General features: G+C 43.2%; 1 protein-coding gene across 2 annotated transcripts in view; it reads right to left on the bottom strand.

Moving 5' to 3' along the window:
- Positions 1 to 483: 483 nt before the first annotated feature.
- PEG3 (paternally expressed 3) overlaps positions 484 to 19,470 on the bottom strand; it is a 33,714-nt gene continuing 14,727 nt past the window's right edge. For both annotated transcript variants that reach the window (XM_044257505.1, XM_044257507.1), the window contains 8 exons: positions 18,480 to 18,556; positions 15,589 to 16,068; positions 14,880 to 14,969; positions 13,700 to 13,855; positions 13,509 to 13,618; positions 9,221 to 9,323; positions 8,337 to 8,429; positions 484 to 8,161 (listed from right to left, as the gene is read on the bottom strand). In XM_044257505.1, coding sequence (XP_044113440.1) covers positions 4,002 to 8,161; positions 8,337 to 8,429; positions 9,221 to 9,323; positions 13,509 to 13,618; positions 13,700 to 13,855; positions 14,880 to 14,969; positions 15,589 to 15,982 — 5,106 coding nt within the window. In that variant the 5' untranslated portion in view covers positions 15,983 to 16,068; positions 18,480 to 18,556 and the 3' untranslated portion in view covers positions 484 to 4,001. The remainder of the gene's footprint in view (positions 8,162 to 8,336; positions 8,430 to 9,220; positions 9,324 to 13,508; positions 13,619 to 13,699; positions 13,856 to 14,879; positions 14,970 to 15,588; positions 16,069 to 18,479; positions 18,557 to 19,470) is intronic.

Below are 19,470 nucleotides of genomic sequence, written 5' to 3'. Positions count from 1 at the left end.
GGAGGAAGCAGGCTCCCTGCTGAGCAGAGAGCCCGATGCGGGACTCGATCCCAGGACCCTGAGATCATGACCTGAGCCGAAGGCAGCGGCTTAACCCACTGAGCCACCCAGGCACCTAGTACTAACATTTTTATGTTAAGGCATTACTCATTTGTAGTTTTTTTGCTTGAAAGAATCTCATATTTGAGATTAAAAATTAAAATGCTGACTCAAGTTGAGTGAAATATACTTGTGTTTATTAGCAAGTTTAAAAAACACTACTGGAATATACAGAAGTGTAGTTAAAAATGAAGAATCCTGTAGCATTTAAATATCTCTTAAAAGGAATTATTGAAATAAATACTTAAAAATGTAGTAAGACTTGTAAGCCAAACTTAAAGGCCTAAGGAGAAACTAAGTTTTTGGATTTATAGTTGTAACAAAAAACTACACTTACCAACCCCAAACACTTAGAATGGAAAAAAGAAGAGACTGACAAATACCTTCTTTTTAACTTTATTTTTATTGTTGACACTATTACAGATAGATAGAACAACCACAACCATATTATCAAACCAAAAACCTGTGCACAGAAACAAGATGAAGAAAATATATCAAGATGTTAACCACAGTCTTTGGATGGTGAAAATATGGGTGAGTTTCTCTTCTACATTTCTGTAACTTCCAAGTTTCTATAATGAACACATACAGTGTTTATAATGGAAATATATGTGATAAAGGTGGATTACCAAAACACTATGATAAAGATCATTCGAAGAAACCAAGACAAAATATTTAACCATAATCCCACAACAACCACATAACTATTTAACTGTCTTCCATATTTCTTCCCATCTTTTACTCTATGTATACTTATCATTAACACCCTAATTATAGATTGGTGCACAGATCAAGATGTTAACAGCAATTGTTGCTGGATGTTGGGAATATGGGTCAATTTCTTTTCTTCTAGTTTACTGAATTTTCCAAAGGTTGCTATGAGTATGTATTATATTTGTAATGGAGAAATACATACATAAGATTTAATACCAAAACACCAAAGGTCATTCAAGGAATTTGAGACAATATATTTAACCATAATCCCACAATGACAACACTATTTTAATTATTTTCCATATATTTTTTTCATTTTAGACTTTATGCATACATATTTAACACTGTTATAATCACAAGTGTGTGCACTAAAACAAGATGGAGGAAATAGATCAAGATGTTAACAGTAGTTGTTGTGTGTTGGGAATATGGGTGACTTTTTTCTCTTTTCTAATTTAGTGTATTTTCCAATATTTTCTCTGGGTATGTATTATGCTTGTAATGTAAACAAACATAATAAACTTTGTTATCAGAACACTATTATAAGGAACATTTGAAGACATTAAGATGAAAGTATTTAACCATAATTCCACAAAGATAACATAACAGCTATTTTGAATACACATTTGACACAGTTATAGTCATAAACCTGTGCACAGAAACAAGAATAAACAAGATGTTGAAGAGTATATCTGTCTTTGGATGGTTGGAATATGGATTTTTTTTCCTCTACTTTTTTGTATTTTCCAAGTGTCTGATAATGAGTTCAAATTATGTTCACAATGGAAACGTGATTATAAACTTCTTAGTAACACTACAGTAAAGAACATTCAAAGAATTTAAGAAAATAATGCTCAACTATAAGCCTACAACAAGAACAACACAATAGCTTTTGACTATAAGCATACATTTTTAATCAGTTATAACTGTAGTATAAATATAGTTCTGTGTCCTGCTTTTTCCACTCAATATTCCGTAAATATACTTCCACACTGCTACATAACTCTTCATGATTATCATTTTTAAACAACTGCATGACAGTCCATGGATACCTTCTTGTAATCATTTTCCTACTGTTTGGCATTTATGTTGTTCCTAATTTTTCACTAACTTAAGGTTGGAATGGGCACCCTGAAGTCTGGCAAGTTGTTTAATACTGCCAACAGTGATAAATCCAAATTCACCCCAATAACATCAATGCTGGTTCCCATCTAAAGGGTCCTCCTGTTTTGTGGGGCCTCAATGCTCCTTGGATGTCCATTCCAACCTCAGGTCTTTCCATGCAGCTGGCCCTCACCTACATTGAAAAGGCCCCTTCTTAACTGCCCAGGACATCCTGCTCAATTCATTCCCACAAACCTGGCCTTCTAAGCCTTGCTTTCCATGTTTCCTTCTGTCTGCTTCCTTACCCTTCTAGATCTGGTGATGTATTAGGACTCCCTTCTTTGGCTTCCTCATTTCTGCTTCATGCTTTCAACAATACAAGCTCCCTCGACTTTGGCATTCCCTGCAGCTCTGACATACACTCTCTGAGCCCCAACCCTGCAGATCCAGGAGAGTGAGACTTAGACGCATTCCCCCAGCAGGTGTATTAATTTTGCTTGCTCAAATTATCTGCTGTTATCTTTTGCTCACTTAATCTATAGATCCACTAAGTTTTTTTTTTAATTTTTTTTCCCAGCCAACTCAAAGCCAAAAAATTTAATAGTTATTATGCAAGGGGAGGGGAAGCAAAAGAGCACAGGTGGTCCACAGAACAGGACACAGGAAACCTCAAGCTATAAGGTCAATTTGTGATTAAGTGGAAAACTGAGGTGATCAGACGAACGTGACACTAAATGGATAGCTCAGAAATACTTAGAAGGGCTGAAAGAGGGAGGAACAAATGGTAAGGAAAGAAATTAAGGCTGCTGGGGAACCTGAGTCCATGTTAAGCTTAAGTTGACTGTAAAGAAAGCTTTTTTAAATTTTTTTTTAATTTTTTTAAAATTTTTAAAATGCAAGTTAGACATGGGTGGAGGGTCGGACAGGTGAAGACGAGAATTAAGCGATAGAAAGCTCTAAGGATACTAGCTCCTGGGCATCCAGGGTGCAAACTGACTTGTGGCCATATAATACTAATGAAGCCACGCTGCTACTTGTCACTTAAGGCAGGAAGCGCACAAAGGAAGTGATGGAAATTGTAAGCCTGCGTCCTTATTTACAACATGAAAGCCTCTCCCTCTGGTTTTCAATCATCAGTAGGCACTACTGTGATCTAGTGATGGTTGCAACCCACTCTTTAAAGGCAAAAGCATAAGATTTATAGGGAAAAGCTTCAACTTTTAAAAATTCACTATCAAACACACAAGTTGGTTAAAACAAAAACAAAAACTTGTAATATATTTGCATGAGAATCACTGCAAGGTACAATGTAGCAACCAACCACTTCGGGTCACAGAAGGCCAATCCACATATTGTAAAGGCTTACACAGCATTAGGTTCCAAAGTGTTGGTATAGACAAAAAGGCTGAAAAGGAAGTTCCAAGTACTTCTCTTTTCAAACAGCAAAGAATAAAAGACATTTTACTTTTCATGCTTACACTTTTACAGGAATACTTAAGGGTAAGGAACAATACACAATTACTCAAAACGATACTGATGGGGTTCAAATAATGCACAATAAGTCTTTCTCAGAATCTAAGATATTTAGAAATATATTCTAATTTGTTGCTCTCTTCCTCCTCCAAAAAAAAAAAATCAGAGTACCAGGTAAGGTGCCTCTGCACAGTAAACTGTATATCATATTAAATCCAAATATATGTGATTACTGCTTTTGCTACCATATGCTATTTTATATACATTGCAGGGAATATTATATATAGGTTACGGAAGTGTCATTTACATTTGACTGGGGCAATTTCTGTAATCTCAAAAACTTTTAGGATTTTCCCTCCAATAGATGACTCAGATGAAAGGTATGTGCTATAGCTTTCCCACATGCATTCAGCGATGTGTGATGGGGGAGAGCTAAAACCAAAGAAGTTTCCACTTCAGTCTCTTTAGTCTGAGTTGTCTAATACTACAAGTCAGGTGTGTACATGCCGGGGTAAGTTTCCTTCCGACGCTATTATAGATTGGTTTCAAGTCTCCGGTTTAGTGGTGGTCAAGTTCTAATTGAAGGTTTTCTAAACTTTATACTTGTGTTCTCAGCCAGTATGAGTATTCTGGTGTCTAGCAAGGGACAGGCGATCACTGAAAAGCTGCCCACAGACATCACATTTGAAGTACTTGTCATCGGCTCTATCGTTGTCACTAGTGCTGGTGCTGGCATGTTCAGTGTAGCGTGAGCTTTCCCCATAGACACTTCCAGGCTCAAATATTATCACCCTGGCATGGGTTTTCAGGTGCTCACCATAGGCTGAGTTGGAGGTGAAGGTTTCTCCGCACTCCCTACAGTCATAGTATGGTTCTTCAACCTGAATCTCCTGATCGTCACCTTCTTCTTCAGGGTCTTCGATCCCTGCCCCATCTGGCTCGTCAGCATCTCCCTCTGGCTCTTCAGCCTTTCCCTCCGGCTCCTCAGCTCTTTCTTCTGGGTCTTCAATCCCTGCACCATCTGGCTCATCAGCATCTCCATTGGGCTGTTCAGCCTCTCCATTGGGCTGTTCGGCCTCCCCATTTGGCTCCGCAGCCTCCCCATCTGGCCCTTCGGCCTCCCCATTGGGCTCAGCGGCCTCTACGTTAGGCTCAGCAGCCTCCACCTCTGGTTCAACAGCCTCCACCTCTGGCTCAGCAGCTTCTACATTTGATCCCTGGATCCGCAGAACTTCTCGTGGAACAAGGACATTGGCTTCCACCTCCTGGGCTCCTTCTTCTTCTTCCTCTTCAAGATGAAGCTTCTGATGTTTTGTGAGAACTGTGTTGTGAATGAAGGACTTCCCACAGTCCTTGCATTCATAGAATGGTGAATCTCTCTTAGGGGGCTCAGTGAGAAATGAGGTGTGAACAAAGGAGGCCCCATAATCATAGGGCTCATCTTTCTCATGAACTCTCATGTGCTCCCTAAGGTCTGACTGATTAAGGAAGGATTCTCCACATGTTTTACATTCATAATGTTTCTCTTCGGTCTGACTTCTCTGAAACTCAGTAAGGGCCAAGCCTGGACTGACTGCATCTTCACTTCTCTGGTCCTGCTCTGGTAAATGCTCACCAGTGTGAATTCTCATATGTTCACTAAGGACAGAGCCATGAATGAAGTCTTGTCCACACACGTGGCACTGAAGGGATGTTCCTGCAGGAGGATTCTTCTGTGGGGCACGAGGCCTCCGTGGGTTAATGACCAAGGGTTGCATAAAAGGTTCCTCATACCTTCTATGGCCAAAGAATTGATCTTGCTCATGGATTTTCTGATGCTCAAAAAGGAATGAGCTGTGAACAAAAGATTCCCCACAGGCAGGGCATTCGTAGAGCTGCTCCCCAATATAATCTTTCTGATATTCGCTGACAGAATGGGTATGGATTACAGAATGTGTGTACTCACGACTATCAATGAGATACTCTCTGCCATGAACCTTCTGATGATCCTTCAGGTCTGCACGGTCTGCAAAACCCAGCCCACAGTCCTTACATCCATAGATTGAGTCTTCAGTCTCATCCTGCTCGTCCTGCTCATCTGGCTCATCAGGCTGAGACTCTACCTGCCGAGACCCATCAAGGCCTATGCCCTGAATAACAGAGTTTCCAAAGAGCTTCCGGCCATGGAATTCTTCTCGGGCATAGATTTTCTGATGTGCCCCAAGCTCTTCAATGGTGGCGAAGCAGTCCCCACACTCCTTACATTTGTTGCGCACCTGCTGTTCAGCGTAACTCGTCTGTGCTTGCTCTTCAGTGTAACTCAGTGATGCTGGCTGTTTAATAAAACTCAGTGGTGCTGGTTCTTTAAGGAAACTCAGCGCTGCTGGGTCTTTAATGAAACTCAGCGGTGCTGGTCCTTTGGTGAAACTCAGTGGTGCTGTTTGTTTAATGTAACTCATCTGCATGGGGTTTTCAGGGTAACTTATCTGCACTGGGTGTGCAATGTAATTTGTCGGCCCTATTTGTTTAGGGTAACTCACCGGCGCTGGGGGTTTCGTGGAACTTGCTTGCTCTGGGGGTTTAGCGTAACTTGTCTGCACTGGTTGTTCAGAGTATCTCGCCTGCCCCGGGTGTTCAGCGTAACTTGTCTGCGCTTGTTCAGCATAACTTCTCTGAGGGTCAGTAGAAGCTAAGCTGCGAATTACAGATCGTTCATAGTTTTTACTTCCAGAGGGCTTCTTTCTATCATGAATCTTTTGATGCTCGGTGAGGTCGGAACTACGAACAAAGGATTCTCCACACACTGGACATTCATAGAATCTCTCTCTAGGGCGAAATGTATGAGGTTCACCAAAACGTAGGGAGTGAATTACAGAGGTCTCATGGTTCCTACGCTCAATGTTTTTTTTTTTAGCACGAGCCTTCTGATGTTCGCGGACATTGGAGCTGGGAACAGACGACTCACTGGACCCCTGACTAGTCAGACTTCTCGGAGGTTCAATACGGGACACACTTTGTATAACAGAGTCCTTGTAGTTGTTACTCTTAGCCCCTTCATAAGGGTTCTCTCTGGCAGGAGTTTTCTGTTGCTTATCACGAGGGTCGGAAATGTGAGTGGAGGATTCTCCCTTCTCATCACATTCAACAACTTCATTTCCGTTGCAATTTTTGGGAGGTCTGAAAGAAGCTAAGCTATGGATAACAGACCTTTCGTATTTCTTTCCTTCGGAATTCTCTCCAGCATGGACCTTCTGATGTTCAGTAACACCTGAGCTCTGGGTAGACTCTGCAATCACTTGTGGTTTACTGGGCGCCACTGCACTGTTACTTTTCTGAGCTTTAGCAAAGGCTACGCTATGAATAACAGACCTCTCATATGGTTTTCTCTCACAGGCATTTTCTTTAGCAGGAATCTTCTGGCCATCATCAGGGTTAGAGCTGATGGTGAACGCTTTCTCATCCTCCTCGCTTTCAGGTGGTCTTGTTATAGTATGACTCTTCTGAGATTCAGTGAAGGGCACGCTATGAATGACAGACTTCTCGTACCCTCTGCCTTCATAGAGGTTCTTTCGAGAATGAATTTTCTGATGCTCACTGAGGTCTGAGCTTTGCCTAAAGGCATCCCCACCATCTTTAAAGTCATAGAGCTTCTCTTTGGAGTAAGATTTCTGACGCCTTTTAAGGGACTGACCAGGAATAAAGGTTTCCTCACACACTTTACCCTTATTTTCAAATAAGTTACCTCTAGTATGGATCTTCTGATGTTCTTTCAGGGATGAGCTATGATGGAAAGTCTCCCCGCACACCTTACATTCATACATTTTCTCTTTACCATACATTTTCGGAACCTCACTAAGGGGTGGGCTAGGTTTAAAGGCTTCCCCACGCTCATTATCTTTGTCATCTTTACCATGGGTTTTCTGGTGTTCGATCAGGGCAGAACTATGAAGGAAGGTTTCCTTACATACCTTACATTCATAAAATTTATCCTTTCCATATATTTTCTGAAGTTCACTGAAGGTTGGGCTAGGCATGAAGGGCTCCTCGTACTCTTCATCATTACATTCTGCAAGATGCTCTCGAGCATGAATTTTCCGGTGTTCGGCAAGGGCGGCACTCTTATTGAAGGTTTCCCCACACTCCTTACATTCGAAGCGTTTCCCCCCAGCCTGGCTTTTCTGAACCTCACTGACAGCCACACTGTGAATAAACGATTCGCCATACTCATAGAGATTCTCTCTAGTATGCATGATCTGATGTTCGACGAATTCTGAAATCACACTGAAAGACCTCCCACACTCATCACACACATAGGACATTGCCCCAAAATCAAGTGGGTGCGACTCAGTGAAGGAAGGGGCGCTAAGACTGCTCATGCTCATGGCTTTCCTCATTTCACTACATTCAAAAGGTCTCTTCCTTGCACAGCCTTTCTGCTCATGAACGGAGCCCTTCCCATCTGTGTCAAACTGATAGCGCCTTTTTCTTTCAAGAACTCTCTTTTTGGAAACAAGACTTGAGTTACAATTATAGTTTCCCCCAAAAGCATTCCCTTCATAGCCCCTCTCCTGAATCACCGACTCCCTCTTGTTGAATGAAGCTTCTTTCCAATCATTGTCTGGCCTTCTGGGGAACCTCTGTGACCGATCATTAGAGTCCCTGGCCCTTCCCGATTTGGAGTTTCGTGAAACATCCTTGATGAATTTTTCCATTATCACCCCATGGGAAGATTCGTCTTCACAAATTCCCCGCCGATGGGTTGACTTTTTGGTTTCAGGCATGGTTTTCAGACCTGAAAAGAAACCCCAAATGTAAATACTCCCTAGTCCCTGTACGTGTGCAAAGTAACAGTGGGACTTCTGAGATGATGGTGTGAATACAAAATGTGAGAGATTTACCAGTGTGTAGATACAGCTCCCATCTTACTACCTAAAGTGGCCACTAGCTGGGATCTGCCTAGTGCTTACCTCGACTGGTGCTCGGGTAGGCACTTCTCTTTGACCTCGATGAATGGCCTTGTGTCATATGGGAATGACCATCGTCTTCGGCAAGCTGAACCCCTGTTCACAAGAGTAATATGAGTTATGGCTTATATAGCTGCAATCAGGTTTGGTACAAGACTCAACACAAAATAGTGTCCTACAAACCACTAAAGGAGATAGCTCATACCCAACTCCATGAACAGCCCCTGTCTCTGAACAGTCCTATGTGCAGTCCCACATCCTCACTGTCCATCTCTCAGTCCATTCTAGCCCGCATTTTAATTAATTCTTCCAACTCCACCTAGAAATCTTAGAGACCACCCATGTCCTTAAATCCAATGCATCCTTTTTAGTAACCTTTTCATAACCTTTTAAATCCCGACACCCTCTTTTTCACCGGCCTCCATGGTTCTCTTCTTCCTTGACTCTTTTCTCCAGCTGTTCTCTGAACTCCACTGCTTCGCACAGCTCTCTCCCCAGCATCAGACCTGCATAGCCAAGTGCCCACTATGACTGGAGCTAGAGGACTTCAAGGACAGTCCAAACGGAAACTCAGGATCCCATTTTACTTTTGTATTTAAAAATCTTCACTGCCACCTCTCTAGAAAAAAGTGCCAACTCTTGTGGCAAGAGACATCACCCCATTCTCTTCTACCTTGTACAAAACACTCTTCACCCAAAGCCAGAATGATTTCTCAAAAACATAACTCTCATCATTTACTTCTCTCCTTGAAATATTCAAAGCCTTCTTATTGCCCTTAAAGTCCAAATATATTAACATCAATTCTAATATCCTGCAGCTTTAAGAATAAGGTGACAAAAAGCTTCAATGACTAGGTCTGGAGTAACTGACAGAAGCACCTGCTTACCCAGGGAGAGCAGCTTCCTATAGTTCTCCATGTTGTCCTGAATTGGGTTCTGAGGCTTCCTGTCCTCAGTCAGGTTCACAACGTCCTGGTATGACACTGCATCCTAAAATACCAAACACAGAGCTCTCAATGGAGTCTTTCCACAGGCATCCAAGAGAGAAGAATTCTGGCAACATGGGTGCTACACATAAAAAGATAGGTAGAAAGTGCTCACAGTGTTTGGGGTTCTGAGTGATCCCAGGCAAGTTTTACTACGGACCTACTTTGTACCTACCTTGGCGCTATACTCTGAGGAAGATCCAAAAGACGTATGACACATATTCCTTGCCCTCATGCAGCTTATAATTTGGTTGGAGAGAAAAGACTCATGAAACAATTAGAGAACAATAAACAATAAAGTGGGGTACAGATAATCAGTGTTAAATAGCTTTGGTAGAAGGACAGCTCAGGGTTTTGTAGGACTTGGGTGGAACCTTAAGTGGTTAAGACTCCAAACACAGAGAAAAGGGACTGGTGGGAGAGCTTCAACAGGCCAAACATCAGTTATGTGTGGCATATGCAAGGACAGAAGGAAAACACGTTTCAGCAGACAACTAGTCAGCAACTGTGACTTAAGACTCCCTCCAAGGTCTCACTGTGTCCTATGCTCACCTTCACTGTACAACACGGATACTTGGTGGGCTCTTCTAGGTGTGGACAAGTTCCAAATAACCCAGATGTAACTTTAAGTACTGAATGCCTTCATTTTATAGATCCTCTTCCACTGTAACAGCTATGACTCTAAAAGTAATTTTTAAATTCCCTGCATTACTCAGAAGAATCTTCTATGTGGGATCTTACAGGATCTTTCCTTACTGCTGCACCAGAATGTCAATGGTCTCACGGAAGTGTGGTCCCAGGGAGTACGGCACCATGGCCTAGAGACAGACTTAAGGATGGACACAGCACCATGGAAAGCCTGCAGGTTTTAGAGCCAGAGAAAACTCGAGTGTCAAAGGAGAACTGTACCATTTATCAGCCATGCAACCTTGGGAAAAGAAATCTTTCTGAGCCTCAGGTTCTTCGTCTGTAAAATGGTGAGTTAGGCCCAACCTGCCGTGCAATATTGTGGGTGATGATTTTCTGCAATGTGATGTGTTGTTTAAACACCAAGAAAAACTACATAAAGAAAATGTAAACCACCAAATTACTATATAAAGATATTTTGATATTAAATTTATTACAGTTTTTCTCTGGGAAGTGGCATTATAGCCATGTGAAATGTAGCAAAAAAAAAAAAAGTGCATTCACAATTAGGTGTATCTCCTACGAAGAAAGATAATAAGCACACACACTACGAGTTAAGAGGAAAGCCTCATTTATGCACCTGCCAACATCCAGTGATACAAAGCAAAAACCACAACCAAAACTAAGCAGAGTTCAAAACTGAAATCCTTTCTAGGTCCAGGCTGAGAATTCCTAGAATAATGAACAAGCTACATAGCTCAGGAGGCACTGCAAACTGGGTACAACTGCCACCCCAGAAAGCTGACTTGCATTGTTTTTGCTGGGTGCCAATCTCCTGCCCAACAGCAAGTTCAAGAGCAAAAGCCATGCTATGCTCATGTCTGTGACAGTGCATCCTAAGTCCCAGCACCAGTTTATTATACTACAAAGGAAAGTGTGGGTGGGAACATAGATCATTTCAGGTGAGAGAAAGGGAACCAGGGCTCTTAACTTGGGGGATTAGCAGAGAAACAGATGCAGTTAAGAACTTGGGGAGCACAGGGAAGTCAGAAGGGTCACCACCCCTGGTGTTGACAGACACCCCCAAGGACAATGGCAAAAAGCAATGGCTGTTTTTCATATTCTTCTCTCCATTTGATTGAGTAAAATAAATACATGTTAAATTTTTAACTACATTGTTCCTATGAAAGAAAAATGGTGCTCTGATTTAAAGTGAAGTTATAATCTATGTAACAGGGCTTCTCTAAAGCAGTCGCTGGCATTAGATGCCACCAAAATGGCATCTAAATTTGCACAAGCAGCAATCAAACTCCACTCAAATGGGCACCACCCAGAGGGCAGCGTGGCACCACTTCACTTTCATGGCAGGACCCACACGCCAAGTGATTCAGAGATTTACACGCAGTGCTAAAAGAGGGTGAGGATTTTCTATTGTGTATACCCTCACAATATAATTTACATCTGCTGCAGCTGCTACTCCTACCACACTGAGTCAGCAGCAATCAATGGGTTCTAGACATTTAAGAAGACACAGACATGGAGCCAGTTCTTCTCAGAGTCAAGAAAGGGCATTTTTGATTTTTTAAAAGGAGGCTCCACACCCAGCATGGAGGCTGACTTGGGGACTGAACTTAAGACCCTGAGACAAGACCTGAGCTGAAATCAAAAGCTGGGACACTTAACCAACTGTGCCATTCAGGCGCCCCTCAAGGAAGGGCATTTAAAAAGCAAAATAAGACAAAAGTCAATTACCAATCTCCCATCATCTTCGTCTCATTAAGAGTATTCTAACACTCCCAAAATAAGGACACTTGCATTTCTCATTTCCCCACATATCAATGAAAACTTAGTGACCATCTGGCATAGCAGTGCTCAGGAGCCACTGATCTTCACTGCAGACCAGCTTCATGGGTGGAAAATACGTATCAATGAGACTTTTTTTTTTTTCTGAAATCAAATTTAAGAAAGAGTCTATGATTTAGTATTCTTATCTAGGTTCCTAAAATTTTGGTTACTTTGGTTTCTTCAAATAAAGCATCAAAATTAGTGAAAAACTAAGTGTGTCACAAACAGATTGTTTCCCTGACACAAGGGCTGGAGGGCCTGAGTCACCTCTGACCCCATCTACCTTCTTCCACATCCTTCTGCTGCTGCAAGAGCTCTGCTTTCAATAGCCAGATGCTACCCATCCTCCCTTCTCATACACACCTGTGGATCCTTGCTTGCCTGGGACAGAGGACAAATGACAGACCTCTCAGGGTAGGACACAAATCCCTCCGTCAGCTGATCCCAACTCATAAATCTCACTGTCACCATTACTAATATATCTTAGTGCACTGGGGATAGACCTGAGCTCTCCACTTGGCTACAGGACACCAGCAACCAGGCCTACCCAGGCTTCAGGATGTCTTGGGTCTCTTGTCCTCTGTGTTCTGGCTAACCTGACCTTTGTTTGGTTCCTGCCTCAGGGCCTTCGCCTGGGATCTCCTGAACCCAACACTTCACCTAGTCAAGTGCTCCTGTCCTTCAGATGCCAAATGTTACTGCCTTCAAGAGATCTCCTTTCACATCCAAACCAAGACGTCCATGACAATTTCTTGTTGTAACTCCCAATTTTTCCTTAACAGCACCCTGTATAATTAACATATATGGTATTTTTATGGAAATTTATTTGTGGGATTATTGAATACCCTTCTCTGTTATAAGCCTCAAAGTTTCCAGGGCATCCAGGGACCCTAATTATCTCAGTCACTACTGCACTCCTTGACCTGAGGGAGGTCCTTAATAGTTAAGAGGAGACACAGGCTCCTCACACTCAGCTACCCGCTTCCTCTCAAAGCCCTTTCAATGTTATGGCTGCCCTTTACGATGCCATGTTCTAAGTGACCCATCTCCTTAAAGGTCAGCTCAAATCCCAAGTCCCTTTTCCCTTCACCAATTGCCCCAGCATACCGCCTCTTAAAACTACTGCCCATGCCAGGCATTCATGATAAGCACTTCATATACACACGTGAATTGCACTCATTCCTCCCAGCAGCCCTGCTGAGCCAATCACCACATCCATCCTACAGATGAGAAAACTGAGGTTCAGCTTGCTTAAGTAAATGTTCCAAGGCTGCACACCCAACAGGTGGCAGAGCTGGGCTTCAAACCCAAAGCTCCGCTCTGGTTGGCTCCAGAGCCTCTGCTCTCACTTGCCAGTCTGCTGTATGACCTGGCCACTTCCTTGGCTCCCCACAGTGGGCCGGCCAGAAAGCTCTCCAGAACAGTTCTGCATTCCTGGCTCAACAGGAACAACAGACATGACCAAAGCACGACTCAGATGCTGAGTGGAAAAGTGTTTCCTCTGACTATGTGGATAAATGGGAAAATAGGCAGGAGTCGCCCCAGCCACTTGCCTCCTCTGGGGACGGGCCTGGGCTCCTTGCAGGGAGTAATTACCCCCTCCCTACAGCCAGCTGGGATGCTAGGGAGCAGATGAACATACCCTCTTGGGAAAGAAAGGCATCTCTGCCATGAAAAGAAGATGGCCTTTCCAGAAAGAGAGGAAACCTAAGCATACCTGGGATCCTGACTCATAATCCATCACGGAGTCCCTACGTTTGCGCTCCCTTTCCATCGCGAAAGTTGTTTTCTCCATCAGAGGAAGGGAAAGATCCCGTTGAGGAAGTCCTGGGAAGAGAAAAGACATCATGAAGGACAAGGCCCAGTCTAACCCTGCACGCTCATCAGGACATGAAGCAGGTGACTTACTGCTTCTGGGATTCCTGGTGTACGGCCAGCGGTCTCGAGACTCCAGGTCTCTGCTTCTCCCTCTCCGTTCCCGCTCCCGGTCCCAGTCCAGCCCCCAGTCCCGATTCCGGTCCCGGTCCTGATCCCAGTCCTGGTCCCATTCCCGGTCCCGGTCACCTGAGAAAACCAGACATTCCAGAAGTTAACACGAAATGTTCTGACATGTGTGTTCTCCCTTCATGTGCACACATACCACTTGGGAAAGGAACACTCTCCTTGCTCCTCCCTTGATGAAAGGGATCCCACAATGAGGTTTCCAGACTCCTAAGCATGATCTGAGCTTTTCTTATTACCCTAGACCTGGAACACCATTTCTGGAGGCTTTGCTCAAGTGGGACATACTGCAAAGCAAGTTCCAAAGGTTGGTTTAGAGGTTAGTTCCCCTTCAAACACTTCTGTTGGTTTTCCAGTTCCTACATACTCAAACCCACACTCAGGACAATAACTTGAGACTCTCTGCTGTTGGGCTTACCCCTGATTATCTTAATGGACACATTACACTACTCCAAAGAAACAAAACACATGCCCTTCCCAAAAGCACTCCTGCTTTTAGAAAGTTCACTGAAGAACCTTTAACAGATAAAATAGCTTTTAGAAACAAAGTAGTAATGGACTTTGTCCCTCTTTGGTAGGATGTGGGCATTCCTTCAAATAGCCTGCTGCAAATTTCCAACAGCTTTAAATACTATCTTGAAAATTGTAGGGGTGCCTGGGCAGCTCAATTGGTTGAGCGACTGCCTCTGGCTCAGATCATGATCCCAGGATTCTGGGATCGAGCCCCAGGTCAGGCACCCTGCTCAGGATCTGAGTGTTTCTCCCTCTCCCTCCCCTCACTCACTCTCAGATAACTGAATAAAATCTTAAAAAAAAAAAGAAAGAAAGAAAATTGTATTTCATGCCACATACTGCTATCTGCTTTAATTTTTTAAAAAAAGTCTCACTATGTCATCAATTAATTTACTTTCCGCTCAGATGTTGAGTAGCAGCAGCTGCCCTGGGGAAGGCGCTGCTGTCTTCCCTGAAGACTTCATGCCCACCATGCACTTTTATACCATGCGACAGGCTTGGTGGAGGGGAAGTTAGGCTGAAGTCTGGAAGCATGCTGAATGCAGGGGGAGCATAATCGGACAGGGTTACTCACTGCAGAAAGAAGAGGCGGAGCGCGGTGGCGGGGACTCTGCTCCCTTCCGGCTCATGCTGTCTTCGCTGAGGAGGTCACTGCTGTTGTCGTCTGAGAGGACACCAGACACTGACTTAATGCTTTATCACCTCTTGCCTGTGTTCTCGAAATCGCTCCCCCAAGTGGAGTCTGCTCTTGCCCCTATTGCACTAACCCCCAACCTCAACAGTTTGGATCAGGAGTGATCAGATCCTCTCATCCCTCAGCTTCCTACTGCTCCTGGGCTGGCAAGTGGCTGCAACTGCCCTCCCACCTTCCCTCTAAATAGCAGCCACGACAACTTTTGGGGGAAATACACCCTCTGTTTCACGAAAGGGAGACTGGACCAGGGTTGTGAAGCCCACAGAGGCTCACCAATGTCTCATGGAGGCCCTCAATGAAGTGTTGCTTTTCCTTCTCACACCACTTAGGGTGGTGGTTCTTAACCAGGGCATTCTACTCCCCAGGGGACATTTGTCAAAATCACGTTGTAGTTGTCACAGCTGGGGAGGGAATGCAACTGGTATCCCGTGGGTAGAGAAGGGCCAGAGATGTCACTGTATGTCCTATAACAAGCTGGCCCCCCACGAAGAGAATGATCTAGCCTTGAACCCCAACAATGCTGAGGCTGCAAACCCCCAGGAGCTCACAGCTCCATGACGGCCTTCACCACGCTTCTATAAAGTCTCACCTCCTGGCTCATACATCCCCTTGTAATTTTCCAGCAGAGTAACTAGCTTCTCACAGTTCTCTGGCTTTTTTGCCCGCACCCAAGGCTTTATCTTTTCTGGAAGGATGGTCAGGTACTGCTCAAGGACCAAGAGCTCAATAATTTCCTCCTTGGTGCGAGTCTCCGGCTGCAGCCAATCAAGGCAGAGGTTTCGGAGTTTGAACAGTGTCTTCCGAGGCCCGACAAATTCCACGTAGAGGAAATTTCGAAACCTCTGATGAAAGAATTCAGGGTCAGTTGCACCTTCTCTTACGGTGGCATCCGGCTCCTTAGTCAAGTCACTGTCTAGCTCATACAGATCTGGGGCCCAAGACTTCTTGGGTTTGGTGGCAGACAAGTACTTTGGAGGCAGCATTTTTCTAAGTAAAATTTTCACTTGAGGAACCAAACATGAGTCAACAGGAAAGACGCAGCAGCCTGTGACAGTCAGTACTCAGGGACCTGTAGATTGTAAGGAGATATACACATGTCCCAAAGTTGAGGATCAGGCATCAGAGCAGGGCTGCCCTACATGGTCAAGGGGACAGAGATGCATAAACCCACAATATACAGACACACACAGCACACAAAGTTGGCTTCACAAAGGACTTACAAGCATAACCTCTGGGCACACCTGTTTGAGAGTTAGCTCTGCTACTAACTGGTTTTGTGACCACGGGCAACCATTCAATGCCCTAGAGTCTGTCCCCTTATCTACACAAGGGGAAAAAAGCCCTCAACCCTTTTAAAACTGAGATTAAATAAGTTAGTATTTCTAAAGACCTAACTACCAAAAAAAAATAAAATAAAATAAAAAAAATAAAGACCTAACTACCCAATGTCCACACATGGGAAATGCTCAAGGTGCTAGCCATTACTGAAACTGGAGGTCAATTTTGTCTTCAGCAAAAATGGAAAAGGGAATATAGGGAATGATGGCCAAGCCTGCCATTTCTGATTATTTCTGAACATCTCCATCATTGCTGAAGGTTCTACTGGCCAGAGCGGCAGAGTTTGCTGGTATACTTAGGACCCTTTCCCTCAGCACTGCAGACCCTTCTGATGAGTGCCTGTCCCAAAACCCAGCCTCAAGGCTCTGCTAACACCACATTCTCAGGTATGTTTCCTGAGCTGCACTTGATCTTTTTTTTTTTTTTTAATTTTATTTATTTGACAGACAGAGATCACAAGTAGGCAGAGAGGCGGGCAGAGGGGCGGCGGGGGGGTAGGGGAGCAGGCCCCCCGCCGAGCAGAGAGCCTGATGTGGGGCTCGCTCCCAGGACCCGAGATCATGACCTGAGCCGAAGGCAGAGGCTCAACCCACTGAGCCAGCCAGGCACCCCTGCTGTACTTCATCTTTTAAGTGTTGCAAGTACTCACCACATTTATTTTTAAATACTGGAATTAACATGCCCCTCTCCCCACAGCAAACTATAAACTCTATTAAATGGATTAGAGATTAACTTTTCTATCCCCATGTCCTCTAGTGCCAGCGTAACACAAAGTCAGGTGTCAACAGTGCAATAACGTTATCAAAAATAACATACATAGACCCATCCTAGAACTGATTTTAGACACAGGCAAGTATTACTATGTGCCTGCAGAAGCATGGAGAAGTTTCCAGGGAGAGAGAACATCCTAGGTTAACCTCTAGGCCACTGCTTCTGAAAGAGCATTCTGGTGTGTCACCCTCCTCACCTGCCAACTGTTCTATCAGCCCCTTCTCCGTATCTCCAAACAACTGGGTGGGAAGCCCTGGTGGGTATATGGGAAGCCTCTGTCCTGCCTAGTACACTGGGGGGAAATTAAACATAATAGTGGTGAAACCAAGGTGATAAACGTATGTTATTCACATGAACAGTAAGAATATGATGCAGTGGCCGTCAGGCTTCCTCATGCTATTACACATTCTTCTACCTTGATCAATCTTGCCAAAGTTTGTCGTGAAAGAACCAGCTTTGATAATCCTCTGTATGGTTTCATTTATTCCCCTAGTTCTTTATTTTTCTTTTATTATCTGCCCCCTCTTTTTAGAAAAACGCTTTAGACAGAGTAAAAACGCTTTCATCTTTTTTCTAATGTAACCAATTAAGGTTATACATGTCTCCCTGTGGACAGCCACAAATGGTACAAGGAAGCAGGCACTATGGAAACAAAATCTAGCTTTGGGTGGGTCAATTAACTCACCCGACAGTTCTGTACTTCTGGCTTTACTTCCACAGAAGAACAAAATCATATGCAGCAAAAATTCTCTGCTTTTTTGGTTTTGTTTTGTTTTTGTTTTAAAAGGAAACCAAGTATGTTTAAAATTAAGGTTTTATTTTTTAATGTCTAAAGAGAAAATGAGGTGTTTCCTTTATTATTTGGGAATAAATGTAGCAAACTCTGCCACGTTATGTTCCCCTGGCAGTGATGGGCTTGCATGCTACTCATGCGCAAACTGCCCTCCCATGCCCTCTCCCACCACTATCTCCGGGAGAACCAAGCCTCACAAACACACATCCATCATCAAGACCCTCATGAATGAAGCACCGTTTCCCTGACTGCCCTGCCCTCCTTGAGGAGGACAAGCAGTAACAGAGACCAAGGCACTTCTGGACAGAAGACTTTCAAAGCAGGGAAAGGAAAAGGGCAAAGGAAAAGGCTCTGGGGAACTGGTATGATAATCTGGATGAGAGAACAGTCCATTTTATCCAGGATTTGGCTAAGAGGGACCGCCTCTGATAAGAGCAGAGTTCCCAAAGAGCGGCATGCCTGAATGGCAAGGACAAAAGGGCAGAAAGCCCAAGTCTGCTCTTTGGCATCCAGATTCCAGAGCAACACTCCAGTCCCCTAGAAAACACTAGTCCAACTTCTTGGAGGCAACAGGGTACCTGTTTGGGAACAGGATCCTTTCTGGAACTTCAGAATAAGCAGCTTTCCACAGGAAGTGAGCCAAAATGAAACAAACCTGCAGACAGTTAAAAAAAAAAAAAAAGACAAACGTGGAAAAAATGTAAAAAGAGTGTCAGAGAACTCTCCAAATGGCTGCGAATTCAGATAGCATTAGAGGTGAGAGCATTATATATCATATTCAAGAAAAGGCCAATTCCCATGTCATGTAAACCAACCAGAGAGAAATAACTTTCAAATTGTAAAAACCCAAGATAGAGCTAGCGCTAACAAACCACAGACTGAACTCAGTTATAAAAGCAGACACAAATCTTTAACACTATCACTACTGAACATGATTCTACAAAGTTCTAGCCAATTAGAACAAGGTAAGAGAAAAAAATCTGAAGCATAAAGATGTAAAACTATCATTCACTTATATAAGACTATCCACTCAGACACTGTGAATCAATGCAAACAGACCTTATAAGAATATGGAAATCACTTATAACAACTTCCTAAAAATGTCTCAGCAATTATAAATTTTAATAAATGGGAAGAGAACTCCTATTATAAAGATAGGAAAGATTTAATAAAAGACAACCGCAACCATGTGAATAAAATTATAAATTATAGTAATAAAAGGCAATAACTGGAGAGACACAATATAATCATGGGAGATGTATAGATCTGGTGTATCAAAGTTCTAAAACCTCCCCCAAATCAATCTATAATATATGGAACTTCAAAGAATATTAACATTGGGTAACTTGGCAATGGTTCTAAGGTTGACCTAGAGGAATTCCATTTGGATCAATATTTTAAGAATTCATGTATCAAAGGTCAACAAACCAAACACAACATTTAAAAAATATTTTAACATAATCTCAGGTAAGAAAGTTCTTTTATAATATGCCTAAAGGCAGAAAGACTACAGAAAAATAACAAATTATGGTTTTGTTTATACCATCAAAGAAATAAAACAACAAAAAA

This window comes from Neovison vison, chromosome 7 (genome assembly GCF_020171115.1).
Source record: "Neovison vison isolate M4711 chromosome 7, ASM_NN_V1, whole genome shotgun sequence".
NCBI lineage: Eukaryota > Metazoa > Chordata > Mammalia > Carnivora > Mustelidae > Neogale > Neogale vison.
This window is presented reverse-complemented; position numbering and strand designations above follow the sequence as displayed.